The sequence below is a fragment of the Hippopotamus amphibius genome, chromosome 4, assembly GCF_030028045.1.
Source record: "Hippopotamus amphibius kiboko isolate mHipAmp2 chromosome 4, mHipAmp2.hap2, whole genome shotgun sequence".
In the NCBI taxonomy this organism is placed as follows: Eukaryota; Metazoa; Chordata; class Mammalia; order Artiodactyla; family Hippopotamidae; genus Hippopotamus; species Hippopotamus amphibius.
The window spans coordinates 71,974,981-71,999,035 of NC_080189.1; the positions used below are offsets into that span (position 1 = coordinate 71,974,981).

Genomic DNA, 24,055 nt, shown 5'->3' on the forward strand with positions numbered 1-24,055 from the left:
TATGGTTTTGGCATTGGAGATAAGAAGAGAGTGATTCAGTGTGTATCTTCCAGGGAAGGTAGACATTACTTGCTGGTTCATGGGATGAGGGATTGTCAAGAGGACAGTAAAATTTCTTATATGAGCAGTCTTATGATATCCTTTACTGTGATGAGGAACAGTGTGTGAAGTTTAAGATTATGATCTCAAATCTATGATATTCTAACTTTATGAAAACAAATGGAGATTTTGGATGGGTGATTTAGACAAGTGTGCAAGTGTACTGCTCAGAAAGGTCAGCACTGAAAATGTGAGAGTTGGGCAGAGGGAGGATTTTGAAGCCATTTGTGTCTTAAGAATTGATAAGCAAGGTCCATTGTAGTGTAGCTGAAGAGAATGCAAATCTGGCTACACTATTTCTGTTTACTGTATTTTGCTTCCTATTTAATGTCTAAATGCTATTGTGTTGTTTCAAATCTTAATAATGGCTCAGTTCCAGTATGTCAGTTTCAAAGAACTAAGGTTTTGCTAGCAGGGTCTGCCACTTAGTCTCCCACTAATTGGGATTTCCCACTAATTTAGGTTTTTTTCTCCCTTGAAATACAAATTTTAGAAGATCCTACAAGAGGGGTGGATGCATGTCTTAATGCTGGGAAACAGCAACTTTGGGGTTGAATTTCCTTGAATGGATTAAAAATTGCATTGTTACAGAGCTAGAAAAAAATTTATGAAATATGATAATAGCCTTACACTGAGTACAAATAATACTTAAAGCATGTGAAGATGTGATCATTTGTGATGTTACTTGTAAAAAAAGTATATCTACATCTTTTGAAGTGTTGAAAATAGTACTTTATATTCTGTATCATATCACTTTTCGTAAGTGTTGAATATATTCCTGTTTATTTTTCTATGTCCTGTTTTGTAGCCTTAAGAAGTGTTTCAAACATATCTGAATGTATAAAATAAGAGTAAATGCCCTACATGGTGTGATGCTGCATTATATATAAAACTGTGTGCATATATTAAAAAAAAAAAGAATTGATATTTACGCATTGAGAGGGTATCATGCTGGGTTAAATAAGTCAGAGAAAAACAAATACCATATAATCTAAAATCTGTATCTTTAGATCTGGAATCTAAGAAACAAAACAAAATGAAAACATAATTAAAGGTATAGTTGCCAGAGGGAAGGGGGTTGGAGAGTTGGACCAAATAGGTGAAGGGGATTAAGAGGTACAAACCTCCAGTTATAAAATGAATAAGCCACAGGGATGTAATATACAGCTAAAGGATATGGTCAAAAATATTGTAATAACTTTGTATGGGGACAGATGGTTACTAGACTTATTGTGGTGATCATTTTGTAATGTATACACATGTCAAACCGCTATGTAGTACACCTGAAACTAACATAATATTGTACGTCAGCTATATTTCAATTAATAGAAAAGACTGGATGTTATTTGGACCAGCAAAATGATATTTTTTCTTAGACATAATTTTTGCCACATGGTTTCAAAATACACATGTCATTCTGCTGCATGATTTTAATACACTCAGGGACAAATATATTCCCCTCTTGAGTAACATTCCTCTAGCACAAAAATATAAGGGAGAATAAAATGCATTAATTGAACCTACTTTACAACACTAATTGCTTATACTTATCTGTTCTTAAATAGATATTTAGAAATTTCTTATAATGAATTCTTCTGCCCTTACTCCATGCCCCCAGAGAATGTATTTTGATGGTAATTTATTGGAAGATTTGATTGGTTAAATAATTTCTTATGTCAGGAATTTTGTAAATAACATGTTTTCCTCCCCAAGGCATTGGGTTAAGGGTGGACATCTTTTTATAATAATTATCATCTAATTTGTTGCTTTAAAGAGCCCTACTTTATATATCCCTAATAGTTCATTTCATCAAATGTTTATAAAATCTTCCCCATCAAAGGGTCTAACTGGAATATGAAATGTATTAACTCATGATAATTTAAAAGCAGATTTTGTCAAGCATGTATGTGATCTCTATTAAACGTACTGCAACTGACATTCATTTTTAAAAACAAACACTTCAAATGTCCCACATTATAAAATCTATAATAATTATATCACTTACAGATTGACATAAATTATGAGAAAAGCACAGTAAGCAAAGAAGAAATGCTTTTTGCACAACTTTGAAGAAATTGATAAGTGGAATAGGCAAGCAGTTGGAAACTCTTCCAGTTTATTACAAATCTAACATGATCTATAGTAAGGCTAGAGTTACTGGTGAAATAAATTTACATTTTAAAGAGTCAGCTCATTTTGTGGCTTCACTGATAAAATTGAAACCTCTACTGAATTGAATTATCTGTCTAAAAGTGCTTCATAATGATTTAAGATGCTGGTAAAATTACAGTATTTGTTTTTAAACCTGAAGTTTCTTAAATACCACCATCTTTATTACTTTACAGATTTACTAAATAAGCTAGGATCTGAGAACTGATTAATCCACGAGTTGACTTTTGTTGCATGTATACCCAGAGCTATAGAACTAAGTAGCTTTTAACGTGCTCCCTGGGGATTCGTGGAAATGTATTATTTCTCTATTTGTAAATTTATTTGGAAAACAATGCCTTTCTTGGAGTAATCATATTGTCATGTAACTTGTATCATTATTTTGTATTATTACTCATCTTGTGCTGTGTTTTCTTTGTCCTGAAGGAATTGCCTATGATCCTCTGATGCTGAAACACCAGTGTATTTGTGGCAGTTCCACCACCCACCCTGAGCATGCTGGACGAATACAGAGCATCTGGTCACGGCTGCAAGAAACCGGCCTGCTCAATAAATGTGAGGTAATCCTGAATTGGCCACACTCTTTTACTTACTTAAATAAATCATGTAAAGAGGCCAGTATTCGTTTGGGTAGTTGTAGAAAAATGTTAACTCTGTAGCATAAACACCATGATTGATGAACCACTGTAGACACTAGTAGCATAGAACTTATAACCTGACACCTGGCTGGGCGCACAGTGGGTACTCAGTCTATGCTGATGGACTGAGCAGCTGCCTGATGTGTGTGCTATTACTTCAGCGTTTTTCTGTACACATGGTAGTATTCTTCCTTCCAAATAGATATCATTTATTGAGTTAATTTTCTGAGAAACTCTTCACAAACTGTTAAGTGCTAAGTAGTTATTATTTGTTGTTATAAGCAATACTTTGAACTCACATATTTGCCAATTTTACCTCACAGAAATGAATAGTTTTAAAAGATTAACTGTCTTCTTACCAAGAAAAGTCGCTTCTTTTTATTGCTGTTTAGATTCATTTCTGTAGACTCCTGGTGAGTCTTATTTTTTATTTAGAAAAATCTGTTTCTTTAGGCTTTCAAAGGTTAAGAGTAAAAATGATACCAAGTCAAAAAGGCTCCCATTGTCAAATTTGCAAAATATATAACAGCCAGCAGTAGTTTGATTTAGTGGCTGTAAATGTCCATTGTTGCTTAAGATCCAGTAACAGTCTGTATTTGAATCTAAAACTTTTTTAAAAGAAAAATGTCCCCCATGTGTTTTCTTACAGTACCTTAACATTTATTGATCAAAAGCACTTTTTCTTGGGTCTGTATTATGTTCCAGATGTGTTCTAGGAACTAGAATTATGGAATTTCACAAGACAAATTTCACAATTCCAAAATTATGGAATTTCACAAGAGACAAATGGTCTCTATTCTTAGAGAATGATAATTTAGCATGTTGCTTTTTGGTTCCATTGTCCTTTAGAGAGCAGTGAAGCAAATCTAACTAGTTCTCACAAGTTTGGGGAAAAAAGTAAATGGGTAATATTGATATTCTGACCATAGTTATGTCATGAGGAAACTAATACACTGAAACCATGTTAAATTCACTATACTTTGATAAAATAAAGACACAATCTTTTGTGACTACTTTTGAGTTAATTGATTTTGACAGCCAAAAATGTAGTCAAGTAAATTCTATTCAAAGCCAGTTTACTTTGAAGTGAAACCTGTAAAATATTTCAGTTGAAATAGAGATGCCAAAGCAGACAGACTGTGTCTTAGAGTCAAGTTCACTTGCCTCTATTTAATAGCAGGAGTTAGTTCAGTCTGATCTTTCTTCTCTGCAAAGTAGTAAAAATAACTGACTTTTGAAGATGCAAAGTCATTCATTCATTCAGTGTGTTCATTTCTAAGGATAAATCATTTTCTTTATTGATTTTCTTTTTTGAAGATGAACTATATATCTCATCTTATAGGGGAATTAAATGGTCATTTTCTTTACATCAAAACGTAGATGATGTCAGTGTGTCATTCAGCAGTTGGGATTGTGGGTGAATACACCAGAGCAGTGTATACTGATTTAGTTTCACAAGTTTTATTATATGTTGATAGTAGAATTATCAAATTTTTTCATATTGAGAGTTCTGCTTTTAATTAAATATATCCTTTACCTAGAAACCCCAAAGTGAAGGAATTTCAGCTAGATTTATTTCTCTGGTTCTTACCTGAGTGAAAGTCTATTATTCATATTTTGCCAGTAGCATCCATATTATAAGTCAGAAGGCTTTCATATTCTTTGGTAAATTTTACAGTTATGTTCAAGGATTTCATGTTTTTGATAATACAGTTTGGAAGCCAAACCACTCTATTGTCTACGCAATCCCATATGGAGCTGGGAAAGGAGACCATCAAGGAGACTTATTTGTAGTAGACTAGCCTGAAAGGATATTTATTCATGAGAGCATTCCTGTCTCACCTTTGCATCTACTGTAGCTGTTTTCTAGCTCGGCTATCTCTCTGTACTTTTGCAAGCTGAGGCATTGCTGTTTACATTTTTTCACTTTCAAGACTTTATTATATCCTGAAGCCCCACCCCATGGCTCCAAATTAGCAGTGCCTGATCACAGCCTCAAATGCATTGTTAGTTTGTGATGTCCCTTAAGTCTTTTACCTGAAGTAACACTGTTTATGAAGGGAGCAAAGTGCAGAAGTAAATGGAATGTCATATGGTTCACACCGGTCTTAAAATTTAAAAGTGTATTATCCCTTCCTGGTCAATCTTTCAGTTCCTGGTACATCACATTATTTTACTCTTGTAGTATTTGAAATCATGAAACTCAACTTATACAACAGCACGGACTGATGTGACATCAGACCAATGATGAAATGTTAGAACTGTGAGCAACCCCACAGTTGAATGAGAATGAGTGAGTCTATTCCAGTCCACTCAACAAATAAGAGTCAGTCTAGCAAACAACCACGCAGTTAACAAATAATGCACTTGAAAGCCCAGATCAGCAGATTGGCTCTTAATGAAGACCAAGCACAAAAGTCTGATCCAAAACTTTAATAATACAAAGAGAACACTCTTTCCTAACATCGTTTAAGAGCAGTTCATCAGGTGTTTGCTTGCCTAAGTGATGAAAGTGTTGCCCATATGTATTTATTTGCTCCTTTGTTATCAAAATACTATGACTGGTGCTGACCTAATCCAAAACATGCTATGGAATTGCTAAAGCCGTTAAAAACAATTAACTTTAAGATACCTAGGAATTTAATGTCTCTTTGCCTGTGTGGATAATTTGGGAAATATTCAAAGAGGAATTTTAGAAATGATTATTAACTAAACAAATGTAACCTTTCTCTAGAGACTTTCAGATTCTGTATGTCATAGTTCCAAAGGGATAAAACATACAACCAAAAGAAACATGATTTATCTCCTCTTCCTGATTGTTTCTTTCAGAAGAATGGGGGAGGAGGTAAAGGGAACATACAGAGATTATTCCAAGCCAATCTAGCTCACTTGGAAACAGTAGAATCTATTTCCTTAGCCAATACTCTCCCCAGTAAATGCAACTGAAATAATTGATACATGTTTGTTGTGGATTTTCTCTTAAAGTTTTTGATTTGACAAATTAATTCTAATATACACATTTATTAATATGTTATTTTTTTTTTTAATTTTATTTTTTTTGGGGGGTACACCAGGTTCAATCAACTGTTTTTATACACATATCCCCATATTCCCTCCCTTCCTTGACGCCCCCCCCTCGATTCCCCCCCACCCTCCCTGCCCCAGTCCTCTAAGGCATCTTCCATCCTCGAGTTGGACTCCCTTTGTTATACAACAACTTCCCACTGACTATTTTACAGTTGGTAGTATATATATGTCTGTACTACTCTCCCGCTTCTTCTCAGTTTCCCCTTCACCCCCCGCCCCCTCCCATACCTCGAGTTCTCCAGTCCATTCCCTGTATCTGCTTCCCTGTTCTTGTCACTGAGTTCATCAGTACCATTTTTAGATTCCGTATATGTGAGTTAGCATACAATATTTGTCTTTCTCTTTCTGACTTACTTCACTCTGTATGACAGATTGTAGTTCTATCCACCTCATTACATATAGCTCCATCTCATCCCTTTTTATAGCTGAGTAATATTCCATTGTATATATATGCCACATCTTCTGTATCCATTCATTTGTTGATGGGCATTTAGGTTGCTTCCATGTCCTGGCTATTGTAAAGAGTGCTGCAATAAACATTATGGTACAAGTTTCTTTTGGGATTATGGTTTTCTTTGGGTATATGCCCAGGAGTGGGATTACTGGATCATATGGTAGTTCTATTTGTAGTTTTTTAAGGAACCTCCAAATTGTTTTCCATAGTGGCTGTACCAACTTACAATCCCACCAACAGTGCAGGAGAGTTCCCTTTTCTCCACACCCTCTCCAACATTTGTGGTTTCCAGACTTTGTGATGATGGCCATTCTGATTGGTGTGAGGTGATACCTCATTGTGGCTTTGACTTGCATTTCTCTGATGATGAGTGATGTTGAGCATCTTTTCATGTGTTTGTTGGCCATCTGTATGTCTTCTTTGGAGAAGTGTCTATTTAGGTCTTCTGCCCATTTGTGGATTGGGTTATTTGCTTTTTTGGTATGAAGCTGCATGAGCTGCTTGTATATTTTGGAGGTTAATCCTTTGTCCGTTGTTTCATAGGCAATTATTTTTTCCCATTCTGAGGGTTGCCTTTTAGTCTTGTTTATGGTTTCTTTTGCTGTGCAAAAGCTTTTAAGTTTCATGAGGTCCCATTCGTTTATTCTTGATTTTATTTCCATGATTCTAGGAGGTGGGTCAAAAAGGATGTTGCTTTGATGTATGTCAAAGAGTGTTCTGCCTATGTTTTCCTCTAGGAGTTTGATAGTGTCTGGCCTTATATGTAGGTCTTTAATCCATTTGGAGTTTATTTTTGTGTATGGTGTTAGGAAGTGTTCTAATTTCATTCTTTTACATGTTGCTGTCCAATTTTCCCAGCACCACTTATTGAAGAGGCTGTCTTTTTTCCATTGTATACTCGTGCCTCCTTTGTCAAAGATAAGGTGCCCATATGTGTTTGGGCTTACTTCTGAGTTCTCTATTCTGTTCCATTGATCTTCCTTTCTATTTTTGTGCCAGTACCATACTGTCTTGATCACTATGGCCTTGTAGTATAGTTTGAAGTCAGGAAGCCTGATTCCACCAACTCCATTTTTCCTTCTCAAGATTGCTTTGGCTATTCGGGGTCTTTTGCGTTTCCATACAAATCGTAAGATTTCTTGCTCTAGTTCTGTGAAAAATGCCATTGGTAATCTGATCGGGATTGCATTAAATCTGTAAATTGCTTTGGGTAGTACAGTCATTTTCACGATATTGATTCTTCCAATCCAGGAACATGGTATATCCCTCCATCTGTTTATGTCATCTTTGATTTCTTTCATCAATGTCTTAAAGTTTTCTGCATACAGATCTTTTGCCTCCTTAGGCAGGTTTATTCCTAGGTATTTTATTCTTTTGGTTGCAATGGTGAATGGGAGAGTTTCCTTAATTTCTCTTTCTGCTCTTCCGTTGTTAGTGTATAGGGATGCAAGAGATTTCTGTGCATTAATTTTGTATCCTGCTACTTTACTAAACTCATCAATTAGTGCTAGCAGTTTTCTGGTAGAGTCTTTAGGGTTTTCTATATATAGTATCATGTCATCTGCAAAGAGTGACAATTTTACTTCTTCTTTTCCAATTTGGATTCCTTTAATTTCTTTTTCTTCTCTGATTGCTGTGGCTAACACTTCCAAAACTATGTTGAATAACAGTGGTGAGAGTGGACACCCTTGTCTTGTTCCTGTTCTTAGAGGGAATTCTTCCAGTTTTTCTCCATTAAGAACAATGTTGGCTTTTGGTTTGTCATATATGGCTTTTATGATGTTGAGGTAATTTCCTTCTATGCCCATTTTCTGGAGAGCTTTTATCATAAATGGATGTTGAACTTTGTCAAAAGCTTTTTCTGCATCTATTGAAATGATCATATGGTTTTTATCCTTCAATTTGTTGATATGATGTATCACGTTGATTGATTTGCGTATATTGAAGAATCCTTGCATCCCAGGGATAAACCCCACTTGATCGTGGTGTATGATTCTTTTAATGTGCTGTTGCAGTCTGTTAGCTAGTATTTTGTTGAGGATTTTTGCATCTATATTCATCAGTGATATTGGTCTGTAGTTTTCTTTTTTTGTGACATCTTTGCCTGGTTTTGGTATCAGGGTGATGGTAGCCTCATAGAATGAGTTTGGGAGTGCTCCGCCTTCTGCAATATTTTGGAAGAGTTTGAGAAGGATAGGTGTTAACTCTTCTCGAAATGTTTGATAGAATTCGCCTGTGAATCCATCTGGTCCTGGGCTTTTGTGTGTTGGGAGATTTTTAATCACTGCCTCAATTTCCGTACTTGTGATTGGTCTGTTCATGGTTTCTATTTCTTCCTGGTTCAGTCTTGGAAGATTGTATTTTTCTAAGAATGTATCCATTTCTTCCAGGTTATCCAATTGATTGGCATATAGTTGCTTGTAGTAGTCTCTCATGATGTTTTGTATTTCTGAGGTGTCCGTTGTGACTTCTCCTTTTTCATTTCTAATTCTGTTGATTTGCATCTTCTCCCTTTTTTTCTTGATGAGTCTGGCTAATGGTTTATCAATTTTGTTAATCTTCTCAAAGAACCAGCTTTTAGTTTTATTTATTTTTCTTATGGTTTCTTTCCTTTCTTTTTCATTTATTTCTGCTCTGATCTTTACGATTTCTTTCCTTCTGCTCACTTTGGGGTTTCTTTGTTCTTCTTTCTCTAGTTGTTTGAGGTGTAAGGTTAGGTTGTTTATTCGATCATTTTCTTGTTTCTTAAGGTAGGACTGTATTGCTATAAACTTCCCTCTTAGAACTGCTTTTGCTGCGTCCCATAGGTTTTGGGTTGTTGTGTTTTCGTTGTCATTTGTTTCTAGATACTTTTTGATTTCCTCTTTGATTTCTGTAGTGATTCCTTGGTTGTTTAATAGTGAATTGTTTAGCCTCCATGTGTTTGTATTTTTTGCAGTTTTTTTCCTGTAATTGATATCTAGTCTCATGGCGTTGTGGTCTGAGAAGATGCTTGATATGATTTCAATTTTCTTGAATTTGCTGAGGTTTGATTTGTGACCCAAGATGTGATCTATCCTGGAAAATGTTCCGTGTGCACTTGAGAAGAAAGTGTAGTCTGTCGTTTTTGGATGGAATGTCCTATAAATATCAATGAAGTCGAGATGGTCTAATGTGTCATTTAAAGCTTGTGTGTCTTTATTTATTTTCTGTTTGGATGATCTGTCCATTGATGTAAGTGGGGTGTTCAAGTCTCCTGCTATTATTGTGTTACTGTCGATGTCCCCTTTTATAGCTGTTAGCATTTGCCTTATGTATTGAGGTGCTCCTATATTGGGGGCATAGATATTTACCATTGTGATATGTTCTTCTTGGATGGATCCCTTGATCATTATGTAGTGCCCTTCCTTGTCTCTTTTAATAGTCTTTACTTTCAAGTCTAATTTGTCTGATATGAGTATTGCTACTCCAGCTTTCTTTTGACTTCCATTTGCATGGAATATCTTTTTCCATCCCTTCACTTTCAGTCTATATGTATCCCTTGGTCTGAAGTGGGTTTCTTGTAGGCAGCATATAGAAGGGTCTTGTTTTTGTATCCATTCAGCCAGTCTGTGTCTTTTGGTTGGAGCATTTAATCCATTTACATTTAAAGTGATTATTGACATGTGTGTTCCAATTCCCATTTTCTTAATTGTTTTGGGTTTGTATTTGTAGGTGTTTTCCTTTTCTTGTGTTTCCTACTTAGAGAAGTTCCTTTAGCACTTGTTGTAAGGCTGGTTTGGTGGTGCTGAATTCTCTTAACTTTTGCTTGTCTGGAAAGCTTTTGATTTCTCCCTCAAATCTGAATGAGATTCTTGCTGGGTAAAGTATTCTTGGCTGTAGGTTTCTCTCTTTCAGGACTTTCCGTATATCCTGCCATTCCCTTCTGGCCTGCAGAGTTTCTGTAGAAAGGTCAGCTGTTATCCTGATGGGTTTTCCCTTATATGTTGTTTGTTGCTTTTCTCTTGCTGCTTTTAATATTTTTTCTTTGTGTTGAATTGTCGTTAGTTTGATTAATATGTGTCTTGGTGTATTTCTCCTTGGGTTTATTCTGTATGGGACTCTCTGTGCTTCTTGGACTTGGTTCATTATTTCCTTTCCCATGTTGGGGAAGTTTTCCACTAGAACCTCTTCAAATATTTTCACAGACCCTTTCTTGTTTTCTTCTTCTTCTGGGATGCCTATAATTCGAATGTTGGTACGTTTAAGGTTATCACTGAGGTCTCTGAGGCTGTCTTCTAGTCTTTTTATTTTTTTATCTTTTTCCTGCTCTGTGGCGTTTATTTCTTCCATTCTATCTTCCAACTCACTTATTCGTTCTTCTGCCTCAGTCATTCTGCTGGTTATAGCATCTAGAGTATTTTTAATTTCAGTTATTTTGTTATCCATTGCTGTTTGTTTTTCTGAGTTCTTATGAACTGTTTCTTGTACTTTCTCTAATTTGTTATCGAGATTTTGTATCATTTTTACTATCATTACTCTAAATTCTTTTTCAGGCATTTTTCCTATTTCCTCCTCATTTATTTGGTCTTGTGGGTTTTTTTCCTGCTCCTTTGCCTGCATGGGGTTTCTTTGTTTCCTCATGGTTGTCCAAGCTTTTGGGGTTGCTTGTCCTGGTGATAGAGGTGTTTATAGAAGACTGTCCAAGCCTCAGACTAATGTCCAAGTATTGGATTAGACGAATATTCAGTTTAACAGCTGAGAGTCCCTGGAACTCCTGGAATCAGCTTCAGCAGTTGCATACGGGTTGCCCATTGATTGGGACGATGAACTACTGAGTTGGAAGGAGGAGCGAGTGCAGTCGGGAGGCCAGCTTATATCCTTTGTCCCATCACAGTGACCTTCCCCAAACTTTCCACTCTTCAGCAAATCTTAACAATAACTTCTAATAAAGATGCTGTTACACAGATGAATAATGTAGAAAACTTACGAACACAATGGTAGTATTAATATGTTATTAACCCTCTTGCAAGGACGCTAACCTTTCTCTCTTAAACCAGATTATTTTGAAAATGTCAGTGCTATGGGGAAAAAAAAACCCAAACAGAAACATACAACAAAACTTTTAGCACTTCACCATAACTTATTACACTCAGTTTCTGAAAAACCAGGCAAAAAGCACACTGTAATTAGCAAGTGGTTGATCCGTGGCGGGTACATTACCTGGTTGAAGAAGCAAGAAGTTTCCTATACTAACAAGCTTCATAGTTAGTGTTTATGAGGCTTCTAAAGCAGTCAAGGTCAATGACAATGTCTTCTGACTGGACTTGACTTAGTGACTCCAAGAAAGAAGTTAGGTTCTAGCTTGAGTATGAATGAATATTTACTATTATGGCCCAAGGACTTAAGGAGAATCAGGGCTTTCTTTCTAAATTGTCTAGGTAGAACTATCAGCTCTGTTCCTTGGTTATGTCTAAATCATGTGTTCCTGAGAGAGTAAAATCTATTGTGTCAGAGATTCCAGGGATTTGAGGACTAGCCCTGGTGTCTAGGTTATTGCTCTCTCCTTAGCAGTATGGAGAAATTCCTCTCTTGGTTTTGAGAAATTAGAACTCAGCTCAGTTGTCTCAAAAGAGAGAGCATTTATTAGATTTTATGGAAAGGATGTAACAGAATAGGAATATAACACATACAAGCTGGATCAGTATATTGTTTCTCAATATCCAGATAGCAATTTTCCATCTTTCAACATTATTTTCCTGCCAGGTGTGAGTAGGCACCCGTAGTTATTGATCAACCTGTGATTTCAGAGAAGGAATCAACAGAGCTCTGCGGGCATATAGCTGACCGTAAGCAGAAACCTGTGGCTAGATAAACGGCATTCATTTATTGATTACAGGGGTGTTCAAATGTTAGCATATATCAGAATCATCTGAGAGGATGTTAAAATACAGATTTGCTGGGCTCCAAGCCAAGAGTTTCAGATTCAGTAGGAGTGAAGTTCTATTGGAGTGGGGGTCTAAGAATTTGTATTGCTTCGATGTGTCTGGGTAATCCTGATATTGCTGATCTGGGTACCAGCTTTGAGAACCGTGATATGTCCATTCAGCAGTCTTTATCAAGAATTTTAGTTTTCCAGGCTCCTTTGTTAGGAGCTGGAGATAGAATACTGAGGAGATACAACCCATGCCTTCAAGGAGGTTACCATCTGCTGAGATCATCAGACATTAATCAAATGATTGCACAAATAAATATGTAATTGCAAACTCTCAAGGGGTTTTGAGTCACTAGTTTTATACTGCAGTGATTTTAAAGACTTGTTGATTGAGCTTAGGGAAGGAATAAAACGAGAAAGACGGTGGTCAACTGCCTCCATAATCTCGACAACATCAGAGAGGCCTTTTAAACAAGAGATAGAGAAGGAGATGATACATGTTAGAGAACAAAGGAGGAAGTATCTCAGACCTTAAGTTGATCTTTCCCTCCTTCCATCTTCATTCAAGTTCCTTTGTCTACTAGGATTACTATTTCACTGGGACAAAAGGTAAGGAGTCTCAATTCTGCTGGCATACAGAGAAGAGAAAGCTTTCTCAGCCAATGGAGTAGTCAATTTTGCAACTGAACAATGATTATGATAGCAAAGATGGCAATTTGAAAACATTAAAAGGGCTTCTTTGTTTTTAAACAATAGTCTGATCCACAAATCAAACTTATGTATTGTTTCAATTCATTTATCAATGTAGAAAATTAATCAAAATGGATTCCTTTAAAGGTTATTGTTCAATGTTAGAGTTGACCTTAGTCCTGCCATTAATTATCTGTGTACTTTTGTCAAATCATTTAACCTTAGTCATCTTTGGTTTTCCCATATGTAAGATGAGGGTGCAAAGCAGGATATTTGCTAGGATCTCTTTCAGCTCTAATAGCATATGAAATTAGATGGCTAAGGAGTTAATTTAGAGCATAGCACTTTCTTTAGTTAAGAGTAGACAAAATTTTTAGGATGTTTTAGTAAACATACTGCTTTAATTTGTAAGCTATAGTGTAAATTGGCTGTGCTTACAGTCCTGATTGGCAGCCAGAGAAAACATGAGTCCTCATTATATTAGATTACAGTGGTTACATGGGTTAACTTCTTTTGGCATGACGTGGCACTGTTTTTAAAAAAATTGAGGTAGTTAGTAGTCCCTTATGCCAATACCATGTAATTTTTCCCCCTATTGAATCATTCGTACTGAGTTTAGTGATTCTGTTGAGAGTAAAAAGCCAGCAGCTTTCTTGTCACTATAAGAAGTGGATCTGGAGAGGTCATTTGGTGTCCTCTTTGGGAATAAGCTCTTTGATTAGGTAGCCAGGTTTCTGAAGTGTGTGTGCCCCTGAAGAAAAGGATGTGCTCTTCTGTGCTTAAAAAATTGCAGAGGTTGACCCATCATCTGTTAGAAATGCACTTGCAGTTGTTTTTCCGGAAGTGCTCATGCCTGTGAGCCCCACCAAGCCACCCACAGACATTTGCTTGCTCTCACATTTGTTTTGAGAATAATAACATTTTATAATGCTTTTGTTGGATTACACATTCCGTGGAATTTGCATTGCCTCTTTGTGACTAATATTGAATAACTTCGTTTCGCTTAATTCATAAGTAAAAACCATAAGCAACATACTGTGCTGAAATGTTTAACTCCTTTATTCAAGTGCCAACACAAAGTAATTACAAAACAATTCTGGGACACAGAACCCAGCTACTGTTGCCCCTTCTGGGACTTCTCAGCAGTTCGGATGAAAAAAGTAGAGAGCAGGGTTAGTGTAAAATCTTCAGAGGCCAAGGAGCTCAGGGATAGGGTTTCCAGCACACTTTCCTGTACACACAAGTGATTTTAAAATACCCTTTGTAAATCTAAATAAAATATAATACTCTTTTGAGACACAGGTTTGAAATGTGCAAGTTTTCTGCCTTCAAATTTAAAAAATACTAAATACTGCAAGTTAATGGAAATTCAATTAAACATTTGTTTTATAGAGTAACTAGGTGGCAGCACATAACAGCTTACTGTTTTGTTTAGTTTGCAAAAAAAAATTTTGTGTGTGTTTGTGTCTTAGAATCTAACCACAAAGCAATAAGAAACTCAAACAGGGAATCTTGTGAATTGTCTCTAAAGGATATGGCAGTTAAGGAAAGAAGTACAAATGATCTAGATGAGTAAACCAAGGTGCCATTATTCTGAGAGATATTTGTATACCCAGTAGCGTGGACCTTGGCAAATAAATAACATTAAAAATACTTTGGCAGCCCATAATCAGAATTAAGATGATTTGGAATTTTTGGTTTGGATTTTGATGTCTGCAAAAAAGGAAGAATTAATGTGGAAAACAACCAATAAAAGGAAGTAGGACAGGCTGCCCTTCTGAGTCCATTTGGAAAGTGATACAGGATTTTTTTTTTTAAACAGCAGCATTAAAGCTTATTAACAAAAAATGACTAGTTATAAGGTTTTGAACCATCCAAAAACTGTAGTGCTAAAGTAACAAAATACTTATTGTGACAAGTTTGTTTCATACATGATCATTATAAAAAAAATCAATGTTTCAACCCAAATCAATAAAATGTTCATTAAAATGTTTAAAAAAATAATTACAACATAGGAGGTTCAGTTGCATAAAAATTGTGAAAAATGAGCCAGTTACACTAAGGCATAACATTTTTCCTTTCTAATGAGCATAATGGTTTAAAATGAGTGGACATAAAATTGAAGAAAAAAAAATGCATGGAACATATACTTTTTGCCACCCAGACATTTGTTTTTGAGTGGACTTGCTTTTTTCTGAAATACTTTTGAAATTATTCTATGCCCTGAAATATTTTTAAATAAATTGCAGTGACTGAATCAAGCAGTATTGCATGCAAGTAGATGGCACTAGTCATTTTGAAGGCCAGATAAAAGTTTTTTACTTCCCAACCTTCTCTCTGCCAACCATTTATTTTAACTACCCCATAGTCCCAAATGTTGGTTAGTACAGGGTCTGTATCTTGAATTCACTTATGAGCAGGAAGAATGGGTAGCTCGCTCTAACATGTGGTTCTTGACCTAGGTTGCCCATTAAAATCCACTGGGGCTTCTAAGTTTCTAGATGCCTAGGTTGAAACCAAAGTTAACCAGGAGCTCTGAAGATATGACATAGGCATTAACACCTTCTAAACTCCTGTAGCTAATTCCAAGTTTCAGCCACCGTTAAAAATCAACAGAAACTCAGTTTCTTAACATAAGCTTGAGGCAGAGATGAACAGGTGAATGGAGTCAAATATTTGGAGATGGGAGAGTAAGAAAGTAAACATTTACCTGAGAAACAAAGGTGGCATTAACTCAGAAGTTTTATGTACAACATTTTTTTAAATTGGGGAAAATGTCCATTATTTTGAAGTTATCATGGGATACGAATATGAGTTCTAAAAAATACTCTTATTTTTCCAATATAATTAAGCATTTTTAAAAAATGAGTTTCAAGGAATACCTAGCATCTTTTCAAAAGCCTTCATAGTGAGATCTCCTCTCTTGTTTCAAGCGTGGTAATTTATCACTTCAGTTATTATATTTGCTCTCCTAAGGCAAATCTATAAATCAAAATAAAGGATATTTTATTGAGTTTTTGTTGGGTATAAGGAAATTTCACATAGCCATTTTAGGGCTTACTGTTTTCACTTACCATTTTGGGGCTAAAAGTAATTTGGTTAAATCCCCTTATGTTTGTAGATGGAGACACAAAGCTCCAGAAAAGTACCTCTAGCAGGCTATGGGCATGGGAAGGGCTCATGACAGTCAGAACCCAGAACTCAGGGCTCCTGACTTGCAATTCATTGTCTTCATATGACTGACAAAAAGGACCAAGGGCCTGTTGGGCTGCCTGCCTGCTTCGTAGCTTCCTTCCGTCTTTCCCTCCCCTTTCTTTATGAGGAAAGCTCTGAGGAGAACAGGTTATTAGCGGATGAGGGATCTGTGGAAGGAGAGAATGCAGTGGGGGGAGGGGATAGAAACTATCTTTTATGTAACATTTACAGGAGCAATTGGTTGCAGCATTGGAAGACTCCAGTTGGTAAGCTTGGGCATAAGCAATGAGACTGGATTTTTTTGTATTTGTTAAAGAGAGAAAAGTATATCAAGAATAATGAATAGGTGTTAACTGATTCATTAAATATGAAGTATGGAATTTGTAACAGAGGGTAACTTTGACACTCGTAAGTCATTTATGATTCTTTAACTCTGTAAGTCTGCAGTCTTGCAGATCTTTGTAGAAAAAAATAAAAATGTATCCCTATAGTTAGGGACACTAGGTGAAATATTTTCAGAAAATGAGGTATTTCAGTGGAAATACTTGCCTAGTATGTCACCACTTTGAAAATGATTAAAGAAAATGGGGTCTCCCCCAGCAGAGGTAGGTACTTTGACTTGTCAAATTTAAGTTGGACATTTTCTCTTAGTTTGGAACTGCCACAAAATGAGCCCTTTCATGTCCTCAATAATACCAAACCAATGCAATCCATCTGTTCTGCTAAATTATTTCTAGTTCTCTAACCAAAGGCACTGCTTTTTCATGCATTTTATCATGATTTTATGCCCTTTATTATATTTTACAAAAGGTTCTGATTCCTCCAGGGCCAATGAGAACTGATTAGGACACTGGCCTCAATCCAGGCTTTGAACACAGGAGGGGAAGGAATAGAACTGTTTCCTTTTTTCCCTGCTCCTTGGCAGAAAAAAATATGAATCTATACCGTGTGTACGCTGTGTGTGGGTGGGTGTGGGTAGGCTGCATTTTATCCTGTCACAGAATGACTTTGTAGATCATGTTCAGAACATTCCTTCTATAATCAGGTTGCATTAACAGGCTTTAATTCAGAAAGACTACTTCTTTAGGAAAGAACCATGGTGTGTTGTGAGACTCAATGATATGGTCATTTTGAACAACTTCAGAAACTTCAAACTTGAATGTGTGCTGTTTGGAGCTCAGATCTAATAAATAAGATCATATTCTTTTGGTGCTTAGCACAGAGTAGGCGCTCAGGGCACATAAGTTCCTTTCCTCCTCTCAAGGAAGAAACTGCTTGAGTGCAAGTCACAGAGAATGGAAATAGAGTAATTAATACATCCTACATCGCAAAGTTTCTTTACTAAGAAATTGAAAGAAAAGCTATAAACTTTCTTTCGTAGACCTATATTGGCAAGGTATTTAAAACCTCTATTTGGATCTCAAGTGAGAAATACCCAGATGGATACCCATGCCATCCATTATATGCATTGAATGTCCAGATATACTCAGAATTCTCAAAAATTCTTTTGGTCAGAATCATAGATGACTTTAGATAGAGATCCTGCAGGCTGAATATCTCTGAGAACGGAAATCAGTATCTCCCTAAATTATGATTATCAGAGCACTTTGTCCTATTTTGTGACTCATTATGCTCTTGACCTTTGGCCCAAGAGTGCATCATGAGAGAAAATGGAAGGAATAAAGGGTACACAGGAAATAGAAACTATGGGAAGGGATTAAATGGAACTATCTATATTTAAGCACAAACACGTAAGTTAATAAATTACTGACGATGATACCAGAAAATGAAAACTGTTGGAGACTTCAGTTTGAGAGGAAAATTAGAATGTGACAAATTTAAGACATCTGATAATAGTGAGGCAAAACAGAACTACTCCAGGAGATCCTCTGTGTCAAGAAAGAAGGAGAGCTGTTGCTATTTCAGAATTGGTAGCTTAATCACCCACTGGGTTCCCACAGCAGTGCCTTTTGGAGATATAAATCTCAGAACATGCTTCTCCAGATCCTTTCTCCAGGTAGAAACATTTTTTCATATTGAATTGGTTTTCTCTGCCCTCTTTCTGAAGAAACATGTATGCCCTGTTTGTGATCTTGTTCTCCAGCAGTCCTAAATGCAGAAAGTGATTGTCAAGAATTAGTACTTAGATTTAGTGTGTGTTTTTTCTTTTTAAGAAACATATTCTATAATAATAAAAAGAGCCAGTGTAAAATACTTCCTGGAGTCAAAAAGAAGTAGAGAGGTGGGGGGGGGGGGTGGAACTGAAGGGAAAGCGTGTACTTTATTACATTTTGGTAGTGAAGAGGAGGACTTGGGTATAAACTAGAAAGGAATACTCTTAGAGCGAGTGAAAGCTAAATAGCCTGGGCCAGATGCTCTATCCTTACTGTTAGTTAACTGATATTACACAAGGGGATGACTGAGATTGAGCAGGTGTCCTCTTAAGATTTATCAGCACTTGAGCCACTGTCAATAATTGAGTCTTCTTAGCAGATTATTTTTCAAATGTGTGATTGAGCATTCAGCCTGAATACTGGTGGGATTTTGGGGGAATGAGAAGGGAGTTAAGACAAGCATGGAAAGTATGCTATGTAAATATATATGACTAGTTTGTGAAAACATAAAGATATATTTATTACTAATGGTATTTAATGTTATACCAGAGGCAAAAATTCAATGCAGAGTTGAAAAATTAATAGGAAAGGAGAAAGAGAAAAAAAAAGATGAAGCTTTATGATAGTAGTCCAAACAGTCTGATTGTTAGCTACAGAGCTGGCATTGTTTAAGATATAGGTGGTTCACTGTATCACCGTATAAGGTGTTAGTGACTATGGATTTCATAAATTCATAGAAATGAGAGCTGGAAGCCCTGTTATTTCATTATTCTGCTAGGCTAGGACTGGTTACCACAGTCTGGTTTCCAAAGTGCTGCTCATTGCTCGTTCCAATTTTAGATGACTCAGACCATGGAGTTACCACTACATATCTTGGGGGATTTTCCACCAGCTCAAATCTCACAGTTAAAATGTTTCCCTTTAATAGTGACTTTGAACTTTCTCTTTCTCATTACTTGTCATTCTGTTTCTTTGGTTGTTCTAGTCTTGCATGAACGTTTCCAAATTTAGTGTTTACCAGCAAGCTACCTAGGTCAATAATGTGTTTGTTTATTGATCAGAGCAATGGCTGATCAGATGGCCATCATAAATGTGCCCTAGTCCTCAGCATTACCTACCTAGTTTAATTTTAGCATTCAACACCTACCCGGGAATAATTTCTCTAAAGCATATTTTTATTTTTCTAGAAATGTAAATGGGATGTCAGACAGGGAACTTCAGTGCTATGACAAAGAAAATTCCATAAGCATTTGTTTGTTTATTCAGCACATAATGGCACAGTATCAAGAAGTTTCTGTTTTACATCACTCCTATTACCTTCCTGTTACTCCGTGGGTCCCCTACCATTCTCACTGTGACATGATGATTTATTTTCAGTGACAAGCACCTCTACCCAGGAAACCCCTAGGAAGTGTCAGTGTATTGAGGGTCTCCCTGCCTGTCCCCTCAGTGAACCACACAGCAGCAGCCCTATCACCTTACACTAGGGAGACTGAGCATGGAATTGTCTTGGTCCTGAGAGGTGTGGTTGTCACCTGGTGTTTCCACATCAACTGGTAATTCATGGTCAGGAACATGAGAGGACAATATTCCCTGAACAGATTCTCTCTGAGTTTTAATGTAGTTCTCTGCTAATATATTACCTTACAAGTGTCTTCTTGTGATACAGATTTTAAGTAAGATATTAAAACTGTCTGGGTAACTTTAGGAAGCACAAAAATTTTTAAAAGAAGGCTAATTAACTTCATACACCAGCACAATGTTGACTGGGCTCAAAGAGGTGCCAGCCAAGTAATGTGATCAGGAAGAACACTTTGTCTGTTGAGTGACTGAGATTTAACTTATGTACAATCTTGTCTCTGTTGAAGGACCATTCTTTGTTAGCTGAAGTGAAAATTTCTGCCTAGCATGGGTGTAAAAATACTGACTGAGTCTAGAATGTCTCAAACTGTCTCTGATTAAACAGCAGTTATTGCTTTTGTTTGATTTCCATTCTATCACAGACTAATGCTTTTATAAAATACATTAAAAATGAGATACTGCAGTAGTGAAATAAAAATTGAAGACCTACAAGATTATATGTGATTCAACAGACATAAAAATACTCTGTCAGATTACTATAAAAGTTTCTAAATATTTACTCTCCAGTTCTATGCAGACCTCATCACAGACCATTCACTAACAGTTCCTGAACTGTTATCAATCCCAGTGTTACATATTTTGAGTGACATTGGTCTAGATGAACACTGCTGTGAGGTGCACACACAGGAAGTGATCAGCATATGGGTAATAATCAAACATATTAAACTGTGTTGGTACTTACGTCCTTTAAGAAACAATAAGGAATTTGTTTCAACAGCTTCTTTGGGTCAGTGTAAAGTAGGGGTTTAATGAATCTACTTCTCAGGTAAACAGTAGCTCCTGTTTGTTTTTAAGTAGATACTTTTACAAAGTTAACTATTAATTGTCCTTACATTTTTATTAATTATTAACTTTTTATAGGTATCTTTTTTATGCCAAAGAAAAGAATATGCTTTATATCAGTTGCCCATTTAGGCATAAGCAATTCATTGGATCTGAACCTTGCATACACTCATTTTTCAAATATTATTATGCTAGTTTGTTACGCAAATCCGTGTCACAGTCCTAGATGATGAAACTCAGCCCATTATGAATCATCTTAAATGTGACTTGGGGTCTTATTTTCTTCTAAATGTTGTCAGTGAAGTACTGTAGGCTTCTGCTATTTTCTTTCAGAGAATTCAAGGTCGAAAAGCCAGCCTGGAGGAAATACAGCTTGTTCATTCCGAACATCACTCACTGTTGTACGGCACCAACCCCCTGGATGGACAGAAGCTGGACCCCAGGACACTCCTAGGTTTGTATGGGCCTCCATTCTACTGAGAACAGCACATTCCAGCACTATCATTAGTCAATGCTGCTGTCAGCTCAAAACACTTGGCAAGCAGTGTGACAAAAAATCAGCTTTTCCAGCAGCATTGCTCTGTGGAATGTCTTTTACAATAGACACCAATGCAGATTAAGAATATCCTACGTTAGAAAAAATGACAGTGCCAGTTTCATGATGTTTACTTTTATTTGAATAGCATTCGTTCACCATGTTTTAGCTGACAGAAGTGAATGCACTGTGGAGTTTGCTTGCTTACGTTTTTAAACTAAAAAAAAAGAGTTTTCACATCCTTTATGCAAATTTATCTTCACCTTTCACATTTATTTTGTGTCTTTCAGTTGTTTTTTCTATGACCTTAACAGACAAAGGGCATAATACAACTTATTTTAAGTGAAAACACCTTATTACTACACCTGGAACACTATAGTAAGATTGCATTTTAAATCTTAATGTAGTCTATGTAATGTATGTTTTACTTATGGAATTAAATAGTAGTCAGCAGAAGCAGAAAACTAATAAACATAATCTTTAAGTGTGATCTTTCAAAACTTTATCAGATTTTAAAATCAAATTTATGTTTCACAGTTTTATATGAAGTTTCTATGAGTGGTAGAAATAACAGATTTTGAAGAAAGTTCATGACAATCTTATTTTAGCTGAAACAATTCTATTGTTTATTAATAATCTTGTATAATGGAATAACAATACATGACGGCAGTGTACGCCAAAAAGATCATGTTTTAAGTGTTTTAACTAAAAAGGCATTTTAGGACGTTTTCTTGTCCCTTTCTTTCAAATAAACTTATTGTGTCAGTTCCAAATTATTGGACTCTTTCACCCAACTCAGTATTATTCCAAAATGATTTTGTGTTAACTGGTCCTAAACAATTAAAAAGCAAGTGTATGACAGACAGTAGGCAGGCATCTTGGAAAGCAATTACAAAGGGAAATGAACAGTTACCAATTACAATGCTAAAAATCTGCCCTTTTAAAACAAGTGGCAGGCATCCCTAAGTTTATGAAGTAAAGGTATATGGTTGAGTGTGTGTGTGCATGTATATGTGTGCAGGGTGGGGAGAAATGGACAGAAAGGGGAACACAGAAAGATTACTCAATTTTTAGAAGACATATTATGAAAATTTGATGATGAAAAATAATTTGTGTAAGAGAATTAAAGTTATGTATAGCATAAAGGCAAGTGAGTCAGTCTAAACACGTATACTCTGTATGTTTTCTTCTTTCTGTTGAAGGAGTCAATCTCTGCACATGTAGGTCTTTACATAAAGTACTTCTTTTGCTGTGGATACCGTATAATGAATGTCCACTTATTTTGAATTGATATACCACCCAGTTTACCAAAATGATGAAGTAAACTTTCATAGTCTCCTGTGGTTGAAATACTCATGCGTTTTAAAGATAGGAAGCTATGCCCATTTTGATTTTTTGTTAATTTAGTTAAGAGAAAACAAGTAGAAAACCTTCCCCATTTCTTTTCTTTTCTTTTCTTTTTTTTTTTAAACTAAGTCTCAAAGTGTAAATCAATCTAGGTACTTTGGATTTGATTAGGCTAAATTTACACATAGGTGTTTGAGAGATGTTCCAAGACAACCATTATTCAGCATTTTAAGAGAAAGGACATATTTGTAAAAGAAGTGACGTTTAAACTTTGGCAACTTTAAACTGTTTTACTTGTGAAACGTGGCATTACTTTTTAATGAAATTTGACACCTTTGAGAAAAACTGCTTTTCTCAAAACATACATATCATTTAAAGAGTTGAAGATTTTAAAATGAATTCCAATATATAATTTAGAACTTGGACAAAGGTCCTTTTCAAATATGTGTGCAATGAAAACACCAAGTACCAATAATTTAATTTTTTACAGTTTTAATCCAAATAAATTGGTCATTTATCTCATTAGTTTTGAATATTTAATGTGAGATAAAATTCATACAGTTGATGATTTTAGAGGTAACTTTAGATACACATGTGGAGTTCCCTAGGCCCCTCTCGGGGCCCAGTGGAACAATGTCAGCCTTGCGTGCAGGCTACAGGAGTAAAGGTAAACAAGGATGTTGCATTGCTAGGTCTTGATGTCGAGCACTCAATTCAACTTTTTTTTTTTTTTTTTTTTTTTACACTTTAAATATATGAAGTGTATGTCAACTGTATCTCAATAGAAGTTCTTTTTTATTTTTTATTTTTTTATTTTTTGGGGGTACACCAGGTTCAATCATCTGTTTTCATACACATATCCCTGTATTCCCTCCCTTCCTTGACTCCCCCCACCTCGTCAATTCAACTTTAATGATGTTTCTGAACTACATCAGTTTCTCCCGTGAATCCAGAAACTTGGCCGATTTTCCTCAAGGCAGGGTCTAAGTTAAAAAACCCATTCTTTTAAAAGTTTAACTTTTCATATTTTTTTGTTCTTTATGAAATTTGAATTCTTGTGGCTTGTTGTTTATTTATACCTAAAAGACCAGATTGAAGCTGCCATGTATGAATGTATAGAAATTCATAGCCATCAGGATATTTTCTCGCTCTTTACCCCTTTCTTTTACTCCCACACATCCTCTTCTTCCTTTAATCCCTCCCAACACAGATGGTGCAAGAGGGTTTGTCAGTGCACACACACAGTAAATTGAAATTTATTCAATTCTGTGAATTCTCTGAATGTAATTGATATGACTACGTTTGATGCTTATGTTCTGGAATTAGGAGGAAGGATTTAAATAAAAGTTCATTAAGACCAGACCCATCAGTCTTTATATCTTGGAAGACATCTATAGCTTATAAAATAAT

The 24,055-nt window shown here is 35.9% G+C and overlaps 1 protein-coding gene across 1 annotated transcript in view; it reads left to right on the plus strand.

Moving 5' to 3' along the window:
• Positions 1–24,055, plus strand: part of HDAC9 (histone deacetylase 9) — a 719,791-nt gene that overhangs the window by 455,247 nt on the left and 240,489 nt on the right. Inside the window, exons 14-15 of the mRNA XM_057730709.1 lie at positions 2,695–2,828; positions 21,097–21,217. Of these exons, the coding sequence (XP_057586692.1) occupies positions 2,695–2,828; positions 21,097–21,217 (255 nt within the window). The remainder of the gene's footprint in view (positions 1–2,694; positions 2,829–21,096; positions 21,218–24,055) is intronic.